Genomic DNA, 21,800 nt, shown 5'->3' with positions numbered 1-21,800 from the left:
AAGTTGAGGAATGATGTAACAATTTCTGACGCTACCATTCGAAACATGAAGTTGAAGGCTACGAATGTCCAGTATAATCCTTAGCGCCAAGATAAATGCGATTCTGCTGACCTCTACAGAAGGAAAAGACGTAGAATTCAATCTGACCTGGCTACACTGTATGGTCCTTCTTTTTCGTGGCTAAATGATGCATGGCGCCGTCGACAGCAGCAAGGCTCAGTTTCTGTGGTAAATTGACGCCGAACGAGAAATAATGGAACAGAAACGTCTCAATTTCCTCCCTCCCAAACTCTGGATGTTGGGGGAAATGCAAGAACGAGAGTGCATCGTCGAATGGGGCTCATTGTAGATGTTCTTTTTTTCCTCTCGCTGTAAACGCTCACCATTTTTCAACTCTTTCTGAAGTGAAGAAACATCCATTAGGTTTCTCTTCGAAATTGTACGTGTGGGGGTTGTAGAAATAGTCTTTTTGGAAAGAAATAAATGAAGTCGAGAAAAGAAAGATGTCAACAAGGAAGAACGGAATTTCTAGTTTCCTGTTTGCACACTAGAATGACAAGTGTTTTAATTTTGAAAAAGAAACGTTTTTTTTCTAGCTTTCGGAATGACAACAGCGATTAATTTTGTCTTGCAGTGTTTGTTCAGTGCAGTTCATTCTGAATCCAGTCATTTATCTTCACCGTGCCTTGTTTGACCAATTACATAACGATTATAATTTTGTTCACACGGAAAAAGGTTTCCCTGAAATTTCAAAGCAGCAACTGGAGCGATGCATTTACAAATCCATTAGGACTGGTGGTAGGAGCTAAATCCATCGTTCCCTTACATTTAAACAAAACAAAAAGTGTTCATTGTACGTAATCACGTGAAAATATAAGCAAGGTAGAAACGATCCCATGTATTCCCTTAGGACTAGCCAGGTTACTAGGTAAATCGATAAAATATATATTTCTTATTTCATTTGACTGCTAAATACTAACAAAAATACGAAGAATCCAAATAAGCCTAAGTATAATATTTACATGAAACTCGAACTTTGATTCTATGTATAAATGAAACAAACATATCAACAAGATGATAACATGTCAGTTTGCAGTGCAAAATCTAACGTAATTGTATGAAGAAATGAACATGGTGCAATCAGAATGATTCAAACACTACGTTTATTACATAAAAATAAATAGAAACGTTATGTGATTTACAACTGCAAATCTATTTTTCAAAGAATTTGTCATTTTTGTTTACAAAATATATTCGAACACAAGAAATATAATCATCTTAGACGGGTTTAATTGATAATACTAAAATTAACAATAAGAAAATTTCATAAATATCGAAGATACTCATTAGCTAGTATATTGATTTAGTCAAGGAATCGAAAATAAGCCAGAACACAAAAACCGCGGCATAGATATGAATTTCTTGGCTGCAACGATGTGTATTTTAGGTTGGGGCTGTTATTTTTGAATGCTAATGGTTACCGTAAGATCGTTGACGCCAACCAAGGAGTTATCGTTGAAAACCATGTGGTTGCCAGTTTCCAACAAACCATTCAGACTCACGTGAACAGGTTCCACTGTAGCCTGGAAGTAAGCGATGGTCGTCTTAGGAGTACCGAGCACCAACTTGTAGTTGAAGGTATCCTGGCTGCTTCCCACGTACCCCACCCACCACGCCACAAGATGGGAGTGAGATACCCTTTCCTCACGAAGCAGAAACCAACCCCATTCAGGTACAAAGCAGATGGTCGTCCGCTCGTCCAAGATCCTGCTCATGGAGAAGGACCAGGTCACCTTCCCAAAGAAAGGAGTCTTGGTCGTTGGACACATCTGGTGCACCTTCGTGAGGTGTTCCAGTATCGATTCTTCCGAAATAATTGCTCTGCATGTCTGGTTCGGACACTTGAAGGTCGTAGGTGTTTCCTCCACTGGTGCATCTTGGATGTCCACTTTAGGAAGCACTCGATGTGGAGTTTGGTATCCTCCTAAACATACGGGGCAGGAATTCCTGCAGTTTGAGCACATGGTGTGTCCTTCTTCGCACACATGGATCTCACAGATTATGAGCTCCCCGCACTGAGAACACTTTAGCTCTTTCCAGAAATTTTCCAGGTTCGTCACTGTCAACTGAAAGTAGAGAGAATAAGCATGTTCAAATGTCTAATATCAGTGTTTAAATGGACCATATTAGTGGTGACGTCATCAGCAGATAATTGAGCAAGATTGACTCCAAACAAACTTGTAACGTGGTTTTAACCTATCTGATAGAATTGATTTTCCATCGTAAGGAGTGACTTTTAAACTTGTGACAGCAGTTATGAAACAAAATTGGAATGTGTGTGTGAAAGATGAGATTTCGAAGAATACGTCGATATATCACACATACCTTACAGAGCATAGGGTTAAGAATAACTGGAGTAAGGAAATCGTTCATTTTTAAAGAAAATACAGCAATTCCAGCTCTGAAGGTGCGCTGCTGCGTTGGATGTTGGGAGTGCAGCAATCTCACGTGACTGCAGTGGCTCCGCCTATTGGCTGCGGTTCCGGATCGGACGGCGCCAGGAGCATTATTTTACTCGATTTCTTACTCCAGTTAATCTTACCTTAGTAAGATATATGTGTAATATGTATGCTATCGCATAGGACAAAACCACGTGAGAAGTTTGTTTGGACTTAATCTTGCAGTGTGACGTCACACTAATATTGGTCCAAGGAGAAGAGATTTCTCCACACACGTCAACACCAAAATTTTGACAAAGACCCAATTTATGGTCACTTTGCCGCTAAAATTTCTCGTTACACCACCTAAAAGTAACTACCCACGATGGAAAACCCCTAGATAAACCCTGGAAAATGGAAATGTAAAGCAATCCTCCTCTAAATTTTATTTTCCAGCCTGTACATCTCTAAATCTTTTCCCCACTATGAAAAATTCCTCCCTCATAGTAATTTTGCTTTATTATTTATGAACAATTTTCAGTTTTAGAACCTATTTCAAAGATGGGAACGTGATCAATTTACTACTCTTATGTCAAATATTTGTTAAAATAAATAGAAATCATAGAACTGTAAATTATAAAAATACAATATTGCATCTTCTAAATTAAAAATGTTGCTGTTGTTATTTTAATGAGACACTTTGTGAATTTACTTCTATTTGGTAGATTTAGGCTTTAATATTTTTTTATGAAATTTGTGATCCGCCCCTCCCACCCAACACTTGTTGATTTTCAACACTGCCGAATACAGTACCGAAACATGTAAAGTTATTCCAAAATATGGGCAGAAGGGGTAATCGTCTCCCCGCGATGGGCCTAAAATTAAATAAATACCACGCCAAAGAATTGTACAACTAACAGTACTTCCCCGTCGAACCTAACGAGTGATGGTAAAAAATTAGTCATCCGCCACTGATCCAAAATATACATGCAAGCCTACTTGGAACGTACTCATTTGGATGCATTGATTCGTTTAAAGGCATATTAATGAGTAAACCATGAAAATATTGTTCATGTTTACACATAAACTTTAAAAATTGGGTTGGCTCCGGTACCCCTTTCTACACCCTCGATTTCAGGCACATTTCAAATATTTTCGTGAAAATATTTAGTTCCTCATAACAAACAGTGTTTGCAAGTTAATTTTTTAGATCTACGTGCTACGAAACTTACGTTTTTTATTAAATTAAAATTCATTGCCTAACGTAAAAATTGTTTTTCAGAACTTCTATGATGGCGAATGATGGATTCATGTCACAGGCGCAAGTCTGAAGATTTCGGATCATCGATTCATGTCACAGGCGCAGTCTGATTTTTTCTTTTTCTTCTTATGATTGACTTGTGCAATTAGAACATTTGCGATTGCGATATGTTTTTTGTGTGATATATTGGCGGATTGGACATTTCAGACATTGGATTTCATTTATGCGACTTCAGAAATTGGAAAGAATTATTTCTTTTTGGCAACTGCAGGCCGTAAAGGGGAGGGTTGTTTTTTCTAAATGACTTGTGGGCTGGGATAATTTGCGACTTCTTATTTTTGTGATGGGAAGGGAGTGGAGGGTGGTATTATGTGGAAAAGGACAACAAGGACTTTCAACGTAGAAATTACTTCATTTTTGGACTTACAAATTGAACTTCGACCCACAATTCAATACCTGGCCTTGGTAAAAAGAGGTAAGTTACCTTCTTAGGTTCAGTTTTAGCCTTCATTTTTGGTATCTTCATGTGTCAATGCGGAAAACAGTGAGAAATAGTGTTGGGGGCATGTGACTCCGGTCAATTTCTAACATGCCTTTAAAAGAGACTCTATAGATAAAGGCGGGGCGCGGTAGAGGTAGGGGGCGGTAAGTCAATTACTCCAAGGGCGGAGCCCGGAATCGTTGGGAAATTTGGACTCAACAATTTCAAACGACAAAATCTCGACTTTAAACAGCTGTACACTCGTAAATACTTCTTTCCGCGCTCAATTTTTTTTATATTCACAATTAGGATCACACAATCTTCATAATGAAAGAAAAAAAAATTGAAAATTCGAGGATGTAGAATAGGGTACCCGACCCAAAAAGTTTAGCATAATTTTCATTACAATGATATGAAAATACTCACTTCAGGTGATCTCGGTCGTTTAATACCAGACATTTTGGTTTCACATAAAGGAATTCAGCAAGTTCACTAAATACGTTTCCACGGTAACCTTTTCAGTACAAATTACAACAATGTCCTTTGCCAAAATATTATATATTAAGTTACCTTGAAACTGACCTCCTCTTCGATATGAATTAATTTTTCGATATTTCGAAGTAGAAGGTGTAATAAGTACAGGTGATCCCGCCAAACAATCGCTGTGTTCAAAAATTTTCAGGTGCCGTCAGTTGGACGACACCTTGCAATTATTATTATTATTATTATTATTATTATGTAATAAATTGATAATATTATGTATAATGTTGGTACGAGGTCAGTTTCATCGGTTCTACTGATTCCGTTGAACAGAAAATCTAAATTGAAAATTTTTGGCGCCAAAATGTCTACTCTGTGATGTTCCCTACCATGTGTCCATGTAAAATCAACGTCATATTTTGATGATAAAGTACATTGACTAGAAATTCGTCGGCTCACATTTGGAAAAATCTCAGCTAATGGCAAAAACATTTGTACTTACTTCAGAGCAATTTTGTGTAAGCTCACTTAATAATCTCGCTAAAGGTTCCAGTATTCGATTCTCGATGGAAGCCCATTCCAGTGATTCGAACACCATTATATAACAGTAAGTACACTAAAAATTAGACTTTCTAAGCATAACTATTCATAAAAATAAATTTATAATTTTAACATCAATGGAAAGTTGGGCCAAGTCTATCTAATTTCAACTTTCTTAACGTACTAATTAATACCTTGAGCAATAATAATTGTTTTGAGTATCAAATTTCAAACATTTGCTTCAATACTATCATGAAATTATCTTCAATATATTGTCATATAAACTACATAAAGAGGACGGTGTAATTAAGGTTATTATAAGTATTGCGGTTGGGCAGATTGATTGTTCTGATGACGTAACGATGGTAGAAGGTAAACTTATCTCTGAAACTGATACGAAATATATGCACTACGCCGATAGGAAAGATGCTAGATAACTGAACACACGAAATCGAGTACACAATTGCGCATTTCCTGATATAATGTGATGCCTTCTTCATAAGCAACAAACCAATTTACAGTTTCAGGCTTCAGATAAATTGGAGATATTAATGGAAACTCATTGTACTTACGTAACATGTAATAACAACTGTTGCCCTATGTTTAAAATTACCAACATGAAGATGTTACAATATAAACACAGAATGTGATACAAATAATACGCTCTACTCTGTAATTTGATGAAATTTACTAAATCACTTGTATGAGTGTCTTGTCCTTTGCGGAATAATCACAAAATGACTTGAAGTTGCCGTCGAAACGTTTCATGGTGCTATTGACTTCTACATTTGCTTCTCCATAGGTTATGTTAAACATCTTTACTTAGAGATTGTTATTGTACAGTTGTTTTAATATCTGCATATTGCGACACTGTCATTCTATTGTTTCACGTTCAAGTGATACATTAACTTTGCACCAGTGAGTCATTTTCACACAACAAACTATAACCTTGCAACATGTTTATAGTGTCACAGTGCCACCTTCGAGATAGACCAGGATTGGATACCGGGAAATTTATTTTTAAAAAATAATCCCACGACGTACACCATATAACACACAAAGTTGTAGCTGTAAAATATATTTTTCTGATACCATGCTTAATTTTCGGTGAAATAAGTGGTATATTTAAGTTGTTTTTTTATTTCAGAGACTTGCTTTCATTTTAAATCAACAAATTATTATAGACATAACATTTTAGTTACAAAAAGGCTCAAAGGGCTCATGCCCGATAGACACCTCAAACACACCTCTGAGATGTTTGATTGATTGATTGATTGACTTCGCTTTTTCTGCCACTTTTGGCTAATTTGCGAAGATGGGGATGAGTGATGACATGATGAAATTGATGAATGGACTAACTCAAACATCCATGCCCAGGCCGGCATTCGAACCCAGGACTCCTGGCGTCGTAGCGCGATGTACTAACCACTCCGCCACGGGGGCCGGACCTCTGAGATGTTATTTCAACTATAATATTGTACATAATGTTGATAAGTTGTCAGTATAAATGTTAAACTAGAACTCAAGTAATACATTTTTATACATTTTTCATTAGAAGTGCATTTTATACTTAGATTACACGTGTTATTGTAATCAGAGTTAGATTGGTATTATGTTGAGTGAAAGTGATGTATTTTATATCTACATACAATACCTAATTGGTTTTATCACAGCTAGTTTAATAGAGCCTAAACCCATGTTTTCAAGTTTTATCAGTAATGTGGTACATACAAAAGAAACATGTGTAAGGAACCCTAACACAACACCATTTTAGTCCTGAATTAAAAAAAAACAAAGTTAAAAAAACCGATTACAATATATTCGACTGGCAGCATTGGCAACAAGTCGTTCATTTCTGTCTCTCTCTCTCTCTCTCTCTCTCTCTCTCTCTCTCTCTCTCTCTCTCTCTCTCTCTCTCTCTCTCTCTCTCTCTCTCTCTCTCTCTCTCTCTCTCTCCCTTTGCTATTATTATTTTGAAAGCGAACGTGATTCAATTTACACAACGAAGAAAAAGCCAAAGAGGCAAACAATAAAAGTAAATTTCATTTGGCCAGCAGTGCTCGTGGAAATTGCCTGTTTCCGGAATGAAAAAATACTAAAATGATTTCCTCCAAAGTTTCTCTCCTGAACTTGTTTGAAGACAAAATATGTAATTGCAAAAGCGAACTAGATTGCTTTATCAAGAAAATACGGCATGTAATTTTTCTTTTCGGCATGTCGCTCTAAACTACTTGAGAGGTATGTTTCAGACACATAACCACATTCCACCTTTCAAAATCTGTGTGATCGCAAAATGGCTCGCGAATGGAAGAAAACTGAATGAATTTCTTATACAAATTTAAAACGAAAGAATGCACATAACATAATATTATTGTTGATTCATTACTCCACCCATTTCTTTGAAAACTTTCCTACTATTATTTTGTTGATTCTCCTACATATAGATTTAAATATGTCAATAAATGACACCGTGGTATAATAACAATAATAATGATGATAATATCTCCTCACAAAAAGTCTGGAATATTGTTATATTAGGCACAAAAAGTTTTGAATATTGTTATGTTAGGCAATAGGTGATAGATAAGTTGGTATATGTCGGCAACGCCACCTACGCTGTGTCTTGAAGATGACGACTATTTCTGCGTGAACACAAGTGCAGTCGTAGAGGGAAATTCTTCTTAGTTTGACGTAACATGTCCACATGAATAATCTGGACATGTTACGTCAAGCTATGCAGAATTTCCCTCTACGACTACACGTGTGTTCACGCAGAAATAGTCGTCATCTACTAGACGTCATCTTCAAGACACAAACCTACCAATCTCTGCAACATCATGTAATGTAATAAATTGTATCCTCTGCACTATTCATTTCCATGATTAAACCTCTTGCAACTATGTTTTTCTTCTCTGTGCCCCCTTTTCAAAATGTCTCATCATTTTGAGACACCCTTTATAAGTAGCTTGTCCTATATTCTATTTATTTCTTTAAGTGCTATTGGCTAATGTGTAAGAATTAGATATAGTTGCACATTTGTTTTTATTCAATCAATACAAAAAAACTTATCTTGGTACAGACACTTCTTTTCAAAATTTGTTTCCCGTTGGGATTCAGGTTCCTAAAATGGCTTAGTAAATACATTGTAGAGGGCGTTGGTTTCTTTGAATATTACAATACTTGCAGCTACATTGGATCCTCGAATTGAGATCTCGTTGAACACTAAGTGGTTGCCCGTCTTCAGTACATCATCCGAGGTCATGTAGAGTGGCTCCACTGGGCCGAAGTAGAACAACAGACCGTTGTCGTCCCTGCTGATGGTGATGTTGTACTTGAAGGAGTTGGCTTCCGCTCTGCTCCCCAGGTAAGACACCCAGTTGCAGATGAAGTTGGAGCCACCTATCCTCTCTTCACGAACCAGGAAAGTGCCCCATTCGGAGACATCGACAATCACGAAGTACCCATCAAAACATTTTGTCTTTTGCAGCTCGCAGTACACTCTTCCGAAAGACGGATCTTTTCGCATGGGACACATGTGATGGTCCTTCTTGAGGTGATCTAGTACTTGAGAGTCCTTGATGATTTTGGTGCAGCTTTCTTCCGGACAGTTGACGTTCGAACTCAGAGCGTAGTATCTTCTTCTCAAATCAGCACCGTCTATAAGTGCTGAACTTTGCTCTTGGAGAGGAAGTATCTTCCCTACTGTGTTTCTGGTGAGATCTTGATTTGTCGTGTACTCCCCGTTGCATCTTGGGCAAATATTCTTGCAGGTGTTGCATATTATGTGTCCTTGGCTGCATGGGCTGAACGTGTCAGCCTGTTCCGTACACTGCGAGCATTTCACTTCAAGCCAAACAGTAACTAATTTGTTTACATCGAGCTGGAAAGAAGTAAGTACAGTCATAATAACTATTTATATTTAAAATGCCAGTAAGAATAGTGTGAGGAAACCTGACACTCTCAATTTTCGCATACTTTAATCAGGTTTTCAGACTTTCCAATATATGTTTGAACATAGTTCCTTCCTGCCTGATGATACTTGCCTCTCACGGACAGATAGATGGGCCGATGGGGAGAATTTTGTTACATTGAAATATTTGTTTGAATTCTAATTTATGCTCGGATGTGTTAGTCGAGACCAGGTTCACAGTTTGAAGTTATTTCCGACTGTAGAATGTGCCTCCAAACTTATCTTCTGACGTGAAACAACCCTGCTTGAGGATTTGCTATTAGAGTCCACAGGAAATCGAATCATCGATACCTTCATTACGTGACAACATTGAAATATAATTTTGTAGATCTATTAGTTCGCGACACCTTCAGACCTACTGACAGTTGACTTAGCTACATGAACAGACATAGACAAGAGTACTTTTTCTGAGTAGGCTGTCTGTTTGGTACACCCTAGCGCTATAAAGATACATACAAAATGCCTAAATAACCTTTTGGAATCAGGCCCGTAGCTAGAGGGGGGCAATGGGGGCAACTGCCCCCACTGAGAGCCTGCTCTGCTTCCTCCTGTGAAAAATACAGAACACATTCCTACCTTGACTTCTCACTATCTTTACAATTATATCATGTGTTACTAGCAACATAACAAAGACACTTATTGATTTTGTGGTTAATTAGGGTGTATGGGATTCCGTATAATGTCGTATCAGGATTGGGAGGAAAAATTCCCCTACAGATTCAGACTTCGGAAAATGATTTTGCAATTTTCAGTATCTAGAACAGTTGTGACATTTTGAGTAGTATTATGTTAAAGGTGCCTAATGTGTTTGGATGTTTTTCTTGGATGTGTTGCTATGTAGTTTGAACTGTTTAATTTTTGTTTCCCAAGTCTACCTTTTGGTAATAGTGATTCATGTGGTAGACGGAGGGAGTGGATATTTGGTTTTTGTTACTTAGCGTTGTTTTTCTGCTACTTCTAGCTAATCGCAACAATGAATGATGACGTGAAATTGATGATGAGACACTCATAAACAGTGTCGCAACCACAGGGGGGCAAGGGGCATTGTCCCCCGCCCCCGACCTTGGACGGAAGTTCATTCTAGGGGAATCAAACATTGAAGTAAAAAAACAAGACTAGGAGAATCTAAGAATAGCAGGACAATTGGATACTCAGGATGGAATTAGTTTTTACGTGTCCTTGTATTTTTCTTCCAGACAGCAAAGGGTACTTGCAAGGGGCACAGATGGGCAATTACGCCACCCTCGATTTCAAATTTTATACAAATAATAATAAATTTCGTAAAATTTTCTCGCTCGCAATGCTAATTTAAGGAGCAATCGAGTCCACAGAATGCAGTGCGCCACAATCCACACTTGCCCATTTGTTGTCCATTTGTTTGAAATCATGGAAGTCAGCCAGATGTTGGCTGCAGTTCTATTGTGTGGAAATGTAAGTACAAGACCTTTTAAAAGTTCTATGTGGGTTCTATGGTGAAAATAAGTGTTTGTGACGCGGGTAAAAGAATGTGTTCTTAGCTTTGTCTACTGACCGTATTAGGCGCTCCAGTCGAAGAGTAATTCGAAAGATTTTCGCTTCCAGTCCAAGGATACAAGACTGAACTGCAAGACCATTCTCCAAGGATGGTGTTCGTATAAACACCTTTCGGACACGGCCTTAGTCTCCATGTAGTAATTTCACACACTATATACATAGAAATCGGTTGATTTCGTATTACGGCTCTAAAAATTCTTATACATTAAGAGGTGGATTTACCAAACTTTCAGTTGGATTCTCCACTCTACAACGCTTTGCCATTTCTATGCCTTATAGTAATACCAGACCCTTATCTCGAGCCATATTTGCCCAACCATGGTAGCTGCATCTTCAATAATGCTCGATCGATCGAGTATTGTTAACTCTATAATGCACTCCTAGTGTAAGCATAAAATCAACAGGGGAACAGTCGTGTTTCAAAGATAATGGCAGAGAGTGTGTAAATGCTTCTTAAATACATAAAGAATTGAATATCTATTCAATAACAAAAAGAGAGTATTAGATCCAGTTGACGAAAAGTAGAGTTCATGATTAATATTTTATGCATATTGTTATAAGTGGTAGTGTGCATAAATCTTCTTTGGAACTGTCATTCAAAGTTATGATCCCAATATAACCCTTGCCTTCCAATAAGTTCGGCGGAAATAATCATGGACTAAACAACAAATGTTAAATAAGTAGCCTATATTTTAATTTTAGAACTTGGTAATTCTTTCAGGGGGGTTCGGACCTCCTGGACATCGTCTGCAGCAAAATGTTTGAATTGCGTATTTTGTCTCATATTTCTCATGTTATTGGGAAATCTATAAATATAAATACCATGATTATTATGGTGCGCTCTTTCTAGAACATTGCAATAATATTATCAACTAATTAGCATTGTAAAATAGATATTATAATCCTTCTTCCTTGGAATGTATAGTAGTCATGGCAATGAAAGTAACTGTCGAATTGTGGGGGTCCTGAAACATCACAACAGCGTATTAAAGATTCAAAAGAAATTCTGCTGTAAGGTAAATCCATACTGTTCAATTTGTGTATATTAGAATTGTTGCGTGTAACGTTACTTTGCCATTTTTTTCTCACTCAGGGATTTTAGGGCCCAAGTAGGAGCTCATCTCCTCTTTGCACTTGTGCAAGCTCTTGGAGCCATGTTTCGAGGCGGTGAAGGCACGTAGTGGTTCGGATCCCACTTTAAACTATAGTTCCAGTTCCGATTAGCTTTACTGTGCATAAAATGGACCAAATCAATCATCCAACCATATTTCTGGGAAATGTATTATTATATTTACATATCAAAATTGGTGTACACATCATCCGCAAGGTTCTTGTCATTGATTGATGGTTGAAACAGGATGTTTATGTTATAATAGTAGATAATTTATACAGCGTGAAAAAGTGCAGGAGATTTTTTTGAAAAGAAAATACAAAAATAAGTAGAAACTACGCCATAAACGGAAAAGAATAAACTGAGTGAGCAAAATATCACAATTGGATATTGAACTAATATTATTTATTTATATATTTATTTGAGAAAATTTCAGATACAGCACAGGTGGCCATTTTACACTGAAATTGTCAACAATGAGAAAGCAATAATTATAATAAGCATAAAGATAAAAAAATAAAATAAATAAATAAAAATAAATAAGAAATAATTAAGAGTAACAAAACAACATAAAAGTGACAAAAAATGAACAAAAAAATAAGTAAGAGATGGCACTATGTGATATTAATTACAAGTATTTCTTCTGATAGAAGACCGAAAGGCAAACTCGGAGGAAAATATATCAATATTTGAGGGGAGATCATTATATTGTGTGGGAAGTCTATAAAAGAGAGATCTTTTTTGAATTTCCAGTCTAGGTTTTTTTGTATAAAATAACCTTGTATTGCGAGTTGTGCGCATAGGTACTCTAAAGTGGAGTTCCTCAAGGAGTGTGTTGCAGCGGATTTTGCCATTCACAATTTTGTATAAGTAACTGAAATCATTCTGCAAACGTCGCTGATAAGCAGTTTGTAAGTTTAGAAAAGACAAGAGATGTGGAGATGAAAAATTGCGTAATGAGGGAACCCTGTGACGGACGATAGCTAGGAAGAAGTGTAAGACTGAATCGATTCTGGAGAGGTGAGTGGGACATGCCATGGACCAGACGGGAGAGCAGTATTCTATTATTGGGGAGATGAATGATTTGAAGTACAAAGTGAGGGTTGAGATGTCACTAATTTCAGTGAAACGGTAGAGTAAACCTAAGAGACGCATGGCCTTTTTTGTGGTGCATAAAATATGTTCCTCAAATGTGAGCTTTTGGTCGAAAACAATGCCTAGGTCCTTATGAGAGGATACTGCTTTGATGTTATTGCCAGAGATGGAGTAAGATGACTTTAACAGATTCTTCTTGAGAGAGATAGTTAGAGTAGTACACTTGTCAGGATGTAATGTAAGATTCCATGTCAGGCACCAGGAAGTAAATGTTGCTATGTCATTCTGAAGAAGATGAGTATCGTCGGAAGTGGAGATTTCCCTGAAAATTTTACAGTCATCTGCGAAAAGAAGGTAATTGCTAGAGGGAGCTGTGAGATGGTCGGCAAGGTCATCGACGAATAATATGAACAACAGAGGTCCTAGAACACTACCCTGTGGAACTCCAGAGAGGACAGGAAGAAAGTTAGAAACAGTTCCAGGAAGAACGACACGTTGTTGGCGATCGTTAAGGTAATCTGTGAGAAGGGTGAGAAATTTGCCATGAATGTTGAATTTATTGCATAATTTGTGAATCAGAAGACGATGACTAACAGTATCAAAGGCTTTGGCCAGATCAAAGTATATTACATTGTTGCTGTTAGTTTCGTATTAGCAACTAGTAAAAATATATTATTTGTTTTATGAAAGAAAATACAGAAATCTACTTACGAATTGATATATATTACACTATATCCCATAATACATAATTAGAACAGTAACAGTGATAATGAAATGTCTTTCTTCTTATCAAAGATTTTTATCATTAACACAACTTAATTGTGAATGTTATAAAAAGATGACAGTCACAATAACCTCCCCTCCTGGGGTGAAGAAAATATAGACATCATACTTTGGTGGCTTAAAAAGATACAAGATCTTAAATATGCACATCGAACAGTTACATAACTTTAAAATATTCAACATTCAAAACAACATTTAATACTATAACAAATCTTTCAAAGAATGACAATCAATTCAAAACTACGTTGTTACCCTTGCGCACCTATTTGTTAACATTCAACAACAACTCGTGTTTCTTCTTCAATGAACAGTGGAAGGGTTTGATATTTTGTAAATTGTGTCTACACTTTATCTGTTGTCCATCTAAAGACACCAAGTTCACGAAATTGTTCTTCACTTCCTCTACCAAAAATGGCCCCACATATAAGTCATAAAATTTATGGATAGTTTTGTTCAAGGCAGAACTTCTTGCATGATTCCTAACCATAACCAAATCACCTTGAACAATTGTAGGGGTTTCTGCGTTTGAATGATTCTTCTTCCTAGATTTTGAACGTTTAGTTGTTTCAATTAACTGAATATATTTAGCTGTCCAAGACAATTCGTTCATCTCTTCTGGCCAGTCAATAGCAGAAGTTATTTTATCCCGAACTTCCTCGTGTAGGAAAATTTCAGCCGGAGTGAAACCAACAACCTCGTTATATGAGTAATTTAGTAATTTTATAACATTTGTTAAAACTTTGGACCAAGATCTGTGTTTGGTTTTACAAAAGAGTCTAAGCAAACGAATGATCTCTTTATTATATCTCTCAATTGGATTCGCATGAGGCGAATATGGTGAAGTGAGAATATGCTTTACACCAATTGACTTCAAAATTTTTTCCCATTCATTGGATTTAAATTGTGATCCATTATCCGTTAACATAACTGTACACATAGGATAATGATGGAAATAACCTGAGTTAATTCTGTTGATAATTTCTCGAGTTGTTGCCTTCCTGAGAGGATAAGCCATAACATATTTGCTGGTTAATTCTACAATAGTCAGAATATGTTGATATCCTTGAGATAATGGCAATGGGCCAATCAAGTCTAAAGATAAGAACTGATGTAATTTGTAAGAAGTCACGTGAAGCTCCTCTTTGGTAATATGTTGTGTTTTTTGTTTCGTCCTTGCACATTCCACACAATCACTTAAATATGACTTGACACTTCCTCTCATCTTAGGCCAGAAATAGAATTTAGAACACTTCTTATAAAGCTTAGAAAACCCAAAATGGCCAGCCAAATCATGTTGTTCATACAAAACTTTCTTGACAGCTGCTTCAGGTACAAAAACTCTCCAATGATTGGAGTTGGTAGATCTATAAAACAATATATTTTTATGTAGTTTAAATATTCCCTGAATTTCGAAATGGTCATCACCCTTGACTAACATAGAAATTATACGTTGACATAATTCATCGTGTTGTTGTACTTTGATCCAATACAAAAAGTATTCTTCTTCAAGTAAATCAATATCTGTGCCGTTTACATGTAAAGTGGAAGGAAACACATTGTTTTGTGACTTAATTGGATATCTACTTAACGCGTCCGCGGCCGTATTTGCAGAACCACTAACATGCTGAATTGTATAATGATAATTTTGCAATTTCAAAGCCCATCTATTAAGCCTTGGATTTAACGATCTTGCTGAATTTAACCAAGAAAGTGATTGATGGTCACAATGTATTACAAATGGTCTGCCCAATAGATATATTGAAAATTTTTCCACGGAAAAAAGGATGGCAAGACATTCTATTTCATGCACAGAATATGTTAATTCTGAACCTCGCAAAACTCTGCTCGCATACTGGATAATCAAAGTTTCACCATCGTCAGAATATTGCCATAAGACTCCACCGATTCCTATTTTACTGCCATCAGTATTTACATGGAAAGTGTTGTTCAAGATAGGTTGAGCTAACATCTCCGGAGACAAAGCCAATTCCTTCAGACGTTTAAATGCCTGGAGATGTGCTTCATTCCATTCCCATTTCTTATTCGTTTTAAGTAAATCGTATAAAGGAGCCGCAATCATTGCAAACTTATCCACAAATTTTCTCCTCCAATTTACCATTCCTAAAAATTTTCTTAACGCTTTTCTATTTGTTGGAGTAGGATATTCAGTTATTGCTAGATTTATTTCTGGATCTACAGCGATGGTTTCACCTGATACTATGTGACCAAGAAACTTCACTTCAGTTTTACAAAATGTGCACTTCGATAATTTGATGGACATATTTACTTGTCTCAAAGTTTTCAACACGTAGTCCAAATGTTTTAAATGACTTTCCAGTGATGATGAAAATATAAGAATATCATCCACATACACAATAAGAAATTAACTAGTATCATTGCCAAACACTTTATGCATTCTGTCGACAAAAACACTAACAGCACTCTTAATACCAAAGGGCAAAAAATGAAATTCCATTAAAATTCCACGATATGAGAAAGATGTGAACTTATAAGATCTAGGTGTCAGTGGTATTTGAAAATATCCACAAGTTAGGTCAATCGTCGAAAAGAATTTTGCGCCTCTCAACCTAGGCAAAAGTTCAGATATAGGTTCAACCTGTGTCATGGGTGAAATTACATGTTCATTCAGCTTCCTAAAATCAACAACAGGACTCCATAATCCACCTGCCTTTGGAACTATGTGGAGAGGGTTCCGGTATGGAGAATTACTTTCATGAATTACTCCCCACGTTTTCCATTTCTTTAATTCTTTCTCCATATCATCTCGCCTAGCGAATGGAATAGGGTACGTAGATGCCACTATAGGTTCATTCGTATCTAGCTCTATGTCATAAGCTTCCACCTTGGCTGCCTTTGGTTTGTCCGAAAACACATCTTGATACTTCAGTAATAAATTAAATAAATTATCAGCAACTCCAGCTTCACAATATTCGTTGCCATAAACTTTCTTATGGATATCTTCTTCGGAAGCTAGATAAGCAGAATCATTAACATGAGAAGATTCAAATGTCAAAGTTTTACAAGATCCAATTACGGAATTTAGCGAGCAAGTATTATTTGTGGAACTCGGAACAAAAGGAGCTGATACTTCCGTACCACTTGAATGAATTAGTTCAACAGTAGACATACGATAATTAATTATAGCCTTGTACTGCCACAAAAATGGTGCTCCCAAGATCAAATCGGCATGTAATTGTTTAACTGCATATAAACCCACGTGGAAAAATTCATCTCCCAACTGCATAATGACATATTTAAAACCTACAACTTTTATACGTTGCTCACCAGCGAAACAAGTCAACTGAATTCCTTCTATTGGTTCCAGCTTTATACTTGGCAATAAAGAACTTAGAGTTATCCAAACCTTGTAATCCAACAAATTACATTGACTACCAGTGTCAATTAAACAATTAAGAAACAAGTCACAAATTCTTCCCTGTATTTCTGGTGCTTCAAGTAAAGGTGTAGGAGTTCCTTTATCTGTAACAGTCCACTCAGGTTCTGAATCAAACCACTCCAGCAAAAATGCAACAGGTAAAACATCATCTTTATCAACGTCTAAATATTTAACTCTCTTAAAGTCACCGAGACAAGACTTAACATGCAAAAGGTAAGGATCATAATTACAAGTAAGCTCCATGTGGGCTTCCTTTGGCAGGGCGAATTGGAGCGCATTTCCCCGCCTTAGTTGTTTAATGTTCTCGGAGGGCTCCCACTAGTAACATTAGTTACTGAGGAACATTCTTGATTTAAACTAATGTCATTGCAATTCATTCCATTTCGGAAATTTCCATTGTTCCTTGCTGAAATCTCTGAGTTAGTGATATTGGAGTCACCTCGCAATTCTGTATTAGTCGGACTTTGAAATCTTCTATTCCTGTTGTATCTAGGTGCATCTGTATTATTGCCATTACTAGCGTTTATTTGAGTGTTTGTTCTTCGATTGTTGTTATGAAAGTATAAACTTCGATCGTTACCTTGTCACCTATAGCTCTCTTGGTTAGCTCCAGATTGCCTATAGTTGTTTCTGGGATTCCTAGCAGCTGGTTGGCCCATAAGTCTCTCTGAAGCTACTGTTTGGGTAGATGAATCACTGCATGACTTATTTTCCATAGACACTTGCCTTACAAAATGCCTAGATTTTTCGAACCTATTCGAGTTGTACTCCCCACTTATATAATCACCAGGTAGTGACAAAGATTTAGTTTTATCACTAGAATATAAGTCTATTGTCCTGAGTTTTTGTGTTAATTGTTTAAGGTTGGAAATTTCGTGACAACCCACATTCTTAGAAACTGTTTCTGGCAATTGCTTCAGAATTACTCTTATTATCTCAGCTTGTTTAGGCTTTTCTACAAGGTTGCAATAAGATGAATATACCTTCAATACATACGCTTCTAATGATAAACCAGAAGATGTGTTGTATTTACGAGAACGCAAAACTGCCAGTTGGCTTTCTAACAAATCATTCGAAGCAAATTGTTCAAGAAACTTGCTCACAAAATCATCATATGATGAGAAATTCCGTCTTTCAGTATTGAACCAATACGCTGCAGTATTGTAGAAACATTTGTGAATAACTTGCAGGCGATATTGAGAAGATACACCAATCAAATTTAACATTGTTGTCAGCTGGTCTATAAACTCCCTAGCTGATTGTTTCGAGACGTCACCTCCAAAACGTGGTAACTGGCTTAGCTCATTTACACGAATAACTTTACCCGGGCATTCTCCAAATGGGTTTCCTGTAGAAATATTTGTATTACATTCTGCACGCTCAGGTTTACAAAACTGGTTTGATTCAAAATTTGGAGACTTAGAATCCCTAGAAGCAATGTTAATTGGATCATTCAAAATGTTATTTCTGGGAATGTAATTTTGGTTACAAAACATCGGACTCATTGAAGTTGTAGCATTTGTATTACCAGCCACAGTATATATTGGCTTCTCACATGAAGGTGTATGCTGAAAACACATTTGTGAAATTGGATTATTTGAATAAGCTTTCGTTGTACAACACTGAGTTTCATTATGAAAACTGGCATTCAGAGGACTTCCATAACCATAATGGTTAGCAGAACAAGGTTCATTGTAATGCACTCTATATGCATTCTCCGAAAGTGCGAAGTCCCTATTGGCCAACGGATGTGTAGTGAAATGAGCAGGTGATTCGTCACGTAATGGAGGATCCCACAAATAGGATGTATTGGAAAGCCTATAGGTAAAATCAGTTCCTAAAGAAGTAGCGTTCTGACCTGATTTACGTTTAGTAATTGCAGGTACATCAATGTCAGAAGAATCATAACCGGAAGAACCAACACCACGTTTGTCACTAGCCCGAAATTTAACATTTCGTGATCTTCGATTTGAATTTGCATTATTTGTTTGACAAGCCACATGCTCAGTTTGTTTACTATTTCCATCCTCTTCGCTCAGTTCTCGTCTTCCATTCAAAGTTTCGTTAGCAACACTGTTGCTGATGGCATTGCCTTGCTCCAAAGTAATAACCCTATCTCTAAGGTCATTTACCAAGGTTTCAGAGCTACATGTAGCAGTCTGAACTACCTTCATTCTATCTAATTCCGTCTTTAATGTTTCAAACCTAACCTCATGTTGAGTAAATTTCTCCATAATTTCCTCATTGCAGACTTCCAACCTTGCCAACTTTCCGTCATGACTCTTCATTTGTTCTTGAATAATTGAAACTTCGACATGCATTGTACTAATACCTTCATCCAATTTACACCTCAACTCACTGCTAACATTTTGACAAGTTTGGGCAACATCTTGTAACGAATGTTCAATATGATCAAGCCGGCCGTTAAAACTAACATTATGCTGCTGTAATTCATTTCGAATGGCTTGAAACTTCTCTTCCAGATTTTCATTATTTTGTTGCAATTCCCTTTGTAACATTTCATTATTTTGTTGCATATCCTTTTGCAACATTTCATTATTTTGTTGCAATTCACAGCGAATGTTCTGTTGCAACTTTTCTTGAAGTTTTTCATTATTTTGCAGCATATCCTTTTGCAACTTTTCTTGAAGATTTTCATTATTTCTCTGCATATCCTTTTGCAACATTTCATTATTTTGTTGCAATTCACAGCGAATGTTCTGTTGCAACTTTTCTTGAAGATTTTCATTATTTTGCTGCAAACTTTGGGTAACCGTTACTTGAAATGCAGCAATAATCTTGTCCAAGTTTGGATTCACTGTACTTGTATAAGATTTTAACAAAAAAGGATCGAAATCTGGTTTACAAGATTTACAAAAATAGCTTTCATTAGAAGAGCTAAATATTACCCAGTGCATTACAGTCAAACCTCTGCACTCCAAATGTTCCCATTTATGGCAGCTATTGCACTTCACAAGACGAGAATCTGCTTCAATGTTACTGCAACAAATAATATTCTTCATTGGGTCAGCATTTTCTTCAATAGTTTCATTTTCCCTGAAACTATCGACGACATCGGACCTTAAGAAAACTCCCGTTCTTAAGTTGTAAGAATGTTGCTTCCGATCCATTATTTAAAGTAATCAGAAGATAACTTCCACACTATATATTCACGAATCCTGGCTGAAGGTCGCCATAATTGTTGCTGTTAGTTTCGTATTAGCAACTAGTAAAAATATATTATTTGTTTTATGAAAGAAAATACAGAAATCTACTTACGAATTGATATATATTACACTATATCCCATAATACATAATTAGAACAGTAACAGTGATAATGAAATGTCTTTCTTCTTATCAAAGATTTTTATCATTAACACAACTTAATTGTGAATGTTATAAAAAGACGACAGTCACAACATCTAATTGTGAATTATTTGAAATGCATTTCATAGCATGTGAGAGTAAAACAGACAGGTTTGTAAGACAGGAGCTACCAGGAAGAAAACCATGTTGCTTAGAGCTTAAGTACGGAGAAATAAATTTGTACAGTCTGTCTTTGATTACTTTTTCACAGATGATGGACAGAGGAGAGAGCAAGGAGATTGGTCTGTAAGATGAAACAAAATTTTTGTTACCACTTTTGTGAATCGGTGTGATGTTAGCTTGTTTCCAAGCGTGAGGAAAGATGCCTTCCGAAAAACATCTGTTCAAGAGAATGGAGAGGGGATAGCACAGGGATTGCACAGTTTTCCTGAGGAACATGGTGTTGATATCGTCCGGTCCTAGGGCACGGTGAACTGAAAGAGACGACAATAGATCCTTCACCTCATCGGGTGTAGTGACAAGCGTTGTTAGGGAGGAGGAACAGACTGGTCTTACGTTTGGCAACGCTGCATGGGAAGACGGGGGACAGAAAGCGTCAATCAATGCAGAAACTGTATTGAACTGTGAAATACGACAAGAATACGTGTAAGATTAATGTCAGTATAACTCTCGATGGTCGAACTTCTCTGTATGCTGATTACTGACCATCATTCTCAGTGGACAGCTGAATTCACCCGGAGCCTAAGAGATACCGCCATGTGAGTCGACTTGCCCGCTTTGACATTACGGGAGCGATCATTCTGATAAAGACACGGGCAATTTCTTCTTTCAGATCCTCAACGGAGTTCATACGAATTCCGTTAATCTTTTCCTTTACGGAGGACTACAATCAGTCAGTCAGTCAGTTGTCACACATTCATCGGAAAACCCGACTCCAAACATAGAATTGAGATTGACTGACTTTTATCGGAAATATACGAATTTTTACCACACAACGTATGTGAGGACAGACATTGCTCTCAATATACAATAACATTTTACGTCAATTTCGCTTGCGTATAATACTTCTTTGCACTGTAAATAGTATCCAATCGTGACTTTTGACCCTCGGTGTAGATGTGGCGACTCTGGAAATTTGAATCTCTGTTTGACGGGCAGAATTATGACAATCTGTCTGTGGTTGTGACTTTGCTTCGGCACATGTTTTACAATTATTCCAGAGAACCAGTGGCGGCGATTGGGTTCCAAAACTAAGGGCGCGGGACAAGTAAAACTATTTTTATTGTTATTATTAGTAGCAGTAGTTAAACTAGAAAATATATTAGTATTCACCAATTCATTAGGAATTTTCTTATGGTACATA

The 21,800-nt window shown here is 36.8% G+C and overlaps 2 protein-coding genes across 5 annotated transcripts; both read right to left on the bottom strand.

Annotated features, from left to right (window-relative positions):
* Window positions 1-1,242: 1,242 nt before the first annotated feature.
* Window positions 1,243-5,425, bottom strand: LOC146001264 (uncharacterized). 3 transcript variants are annotated; one of them, XM_083138570.1, is made up of 2 exons: window positions 5,395-5,425; window positions 1,243-2,126 (listed from the first exon to the last, which is right to left on the bottom strand). In XM_083138570.1, exon 2 carries the CDS (start codon window positions 2,022-2,024, stop codon window positions 1,458-1,460), a length of 567 nt encoding a protein of 188 aa, XP_082994696.1. In that variant the 5' UTR covers window positions 2,025-2,126; window positions 5,395-5,425; the 3' UTR covers window positions 1,243-1,457. The 3 variants fall into 3 exon arrangements, with proteins under 3 accessions (XP_082994696.1, XP_082994695.1, XP_082994694.1); XM_083138569.1 differs by lacking the exon at window positions 5,395-5,425 and adding an exon at window positions 5,050-5,095; XM_083138568.1 differs by lacking the exon at window positions 5,395-5,425 and adding an exon at window positions 4,607-4,687.
* Window positions 5,426-8,234: 2,809 nt separating this feature from the next.
* LOC146001263 (uncharacterized) lies at window positions 8,235-11,033 on the bottom strand. 2 transcript variants are annotated; one of them, XM_083138567.1, is made up of 2 exons: window positions 10,926-11,033; window positions 8,235-9,080 (listed from the first exon to the last, which is right to left on the bottom strand). In XM_083138567.1, the coding sequence occupies exons 1-2, from the start codon at window positions 10,965-10,967 to the stop codon at window positions 8,322-8,324; spliced, it is 801 nt and encodes a 266-aa protein (XP_082994693.1). In that variant the 5' UTR covers window positions 10,968-11,033; the 3' UTR covers window positions 8,235-8,321. The 2 variants fall into 2 exon arrangements, with proteins under 2 accessions (XP_082994693.1, XP_082994692.1); XM_083138566.1 differs by lacking the exon at window positions 10,926-11,033 and adding an exon at window positions 10,702-10,910.
* Between the last annotated feature and the right edge of the window lie 10,767 nt (window positions 11,034-21,800).

This window comes from Lepisma saccharinum, chromosome 17, assembly GCF_977018435.1.
Source record: "Lepisma saccharinum chromosome 17, izLepSacc3.1, whole genome shotgun sequence".
In the NCBI taxonomy this organism is placed as follows: Eukaryota; Metazoa; Arthropoda; class Insecta; order Zygentoma; family Lepismatidae; genus Lepisma; species Lepisma saccharinum.
Note: the sequence above shows the minus strand (reverse complement) of the source record. Positions and strands in the feature narration are given on the sequence as shown.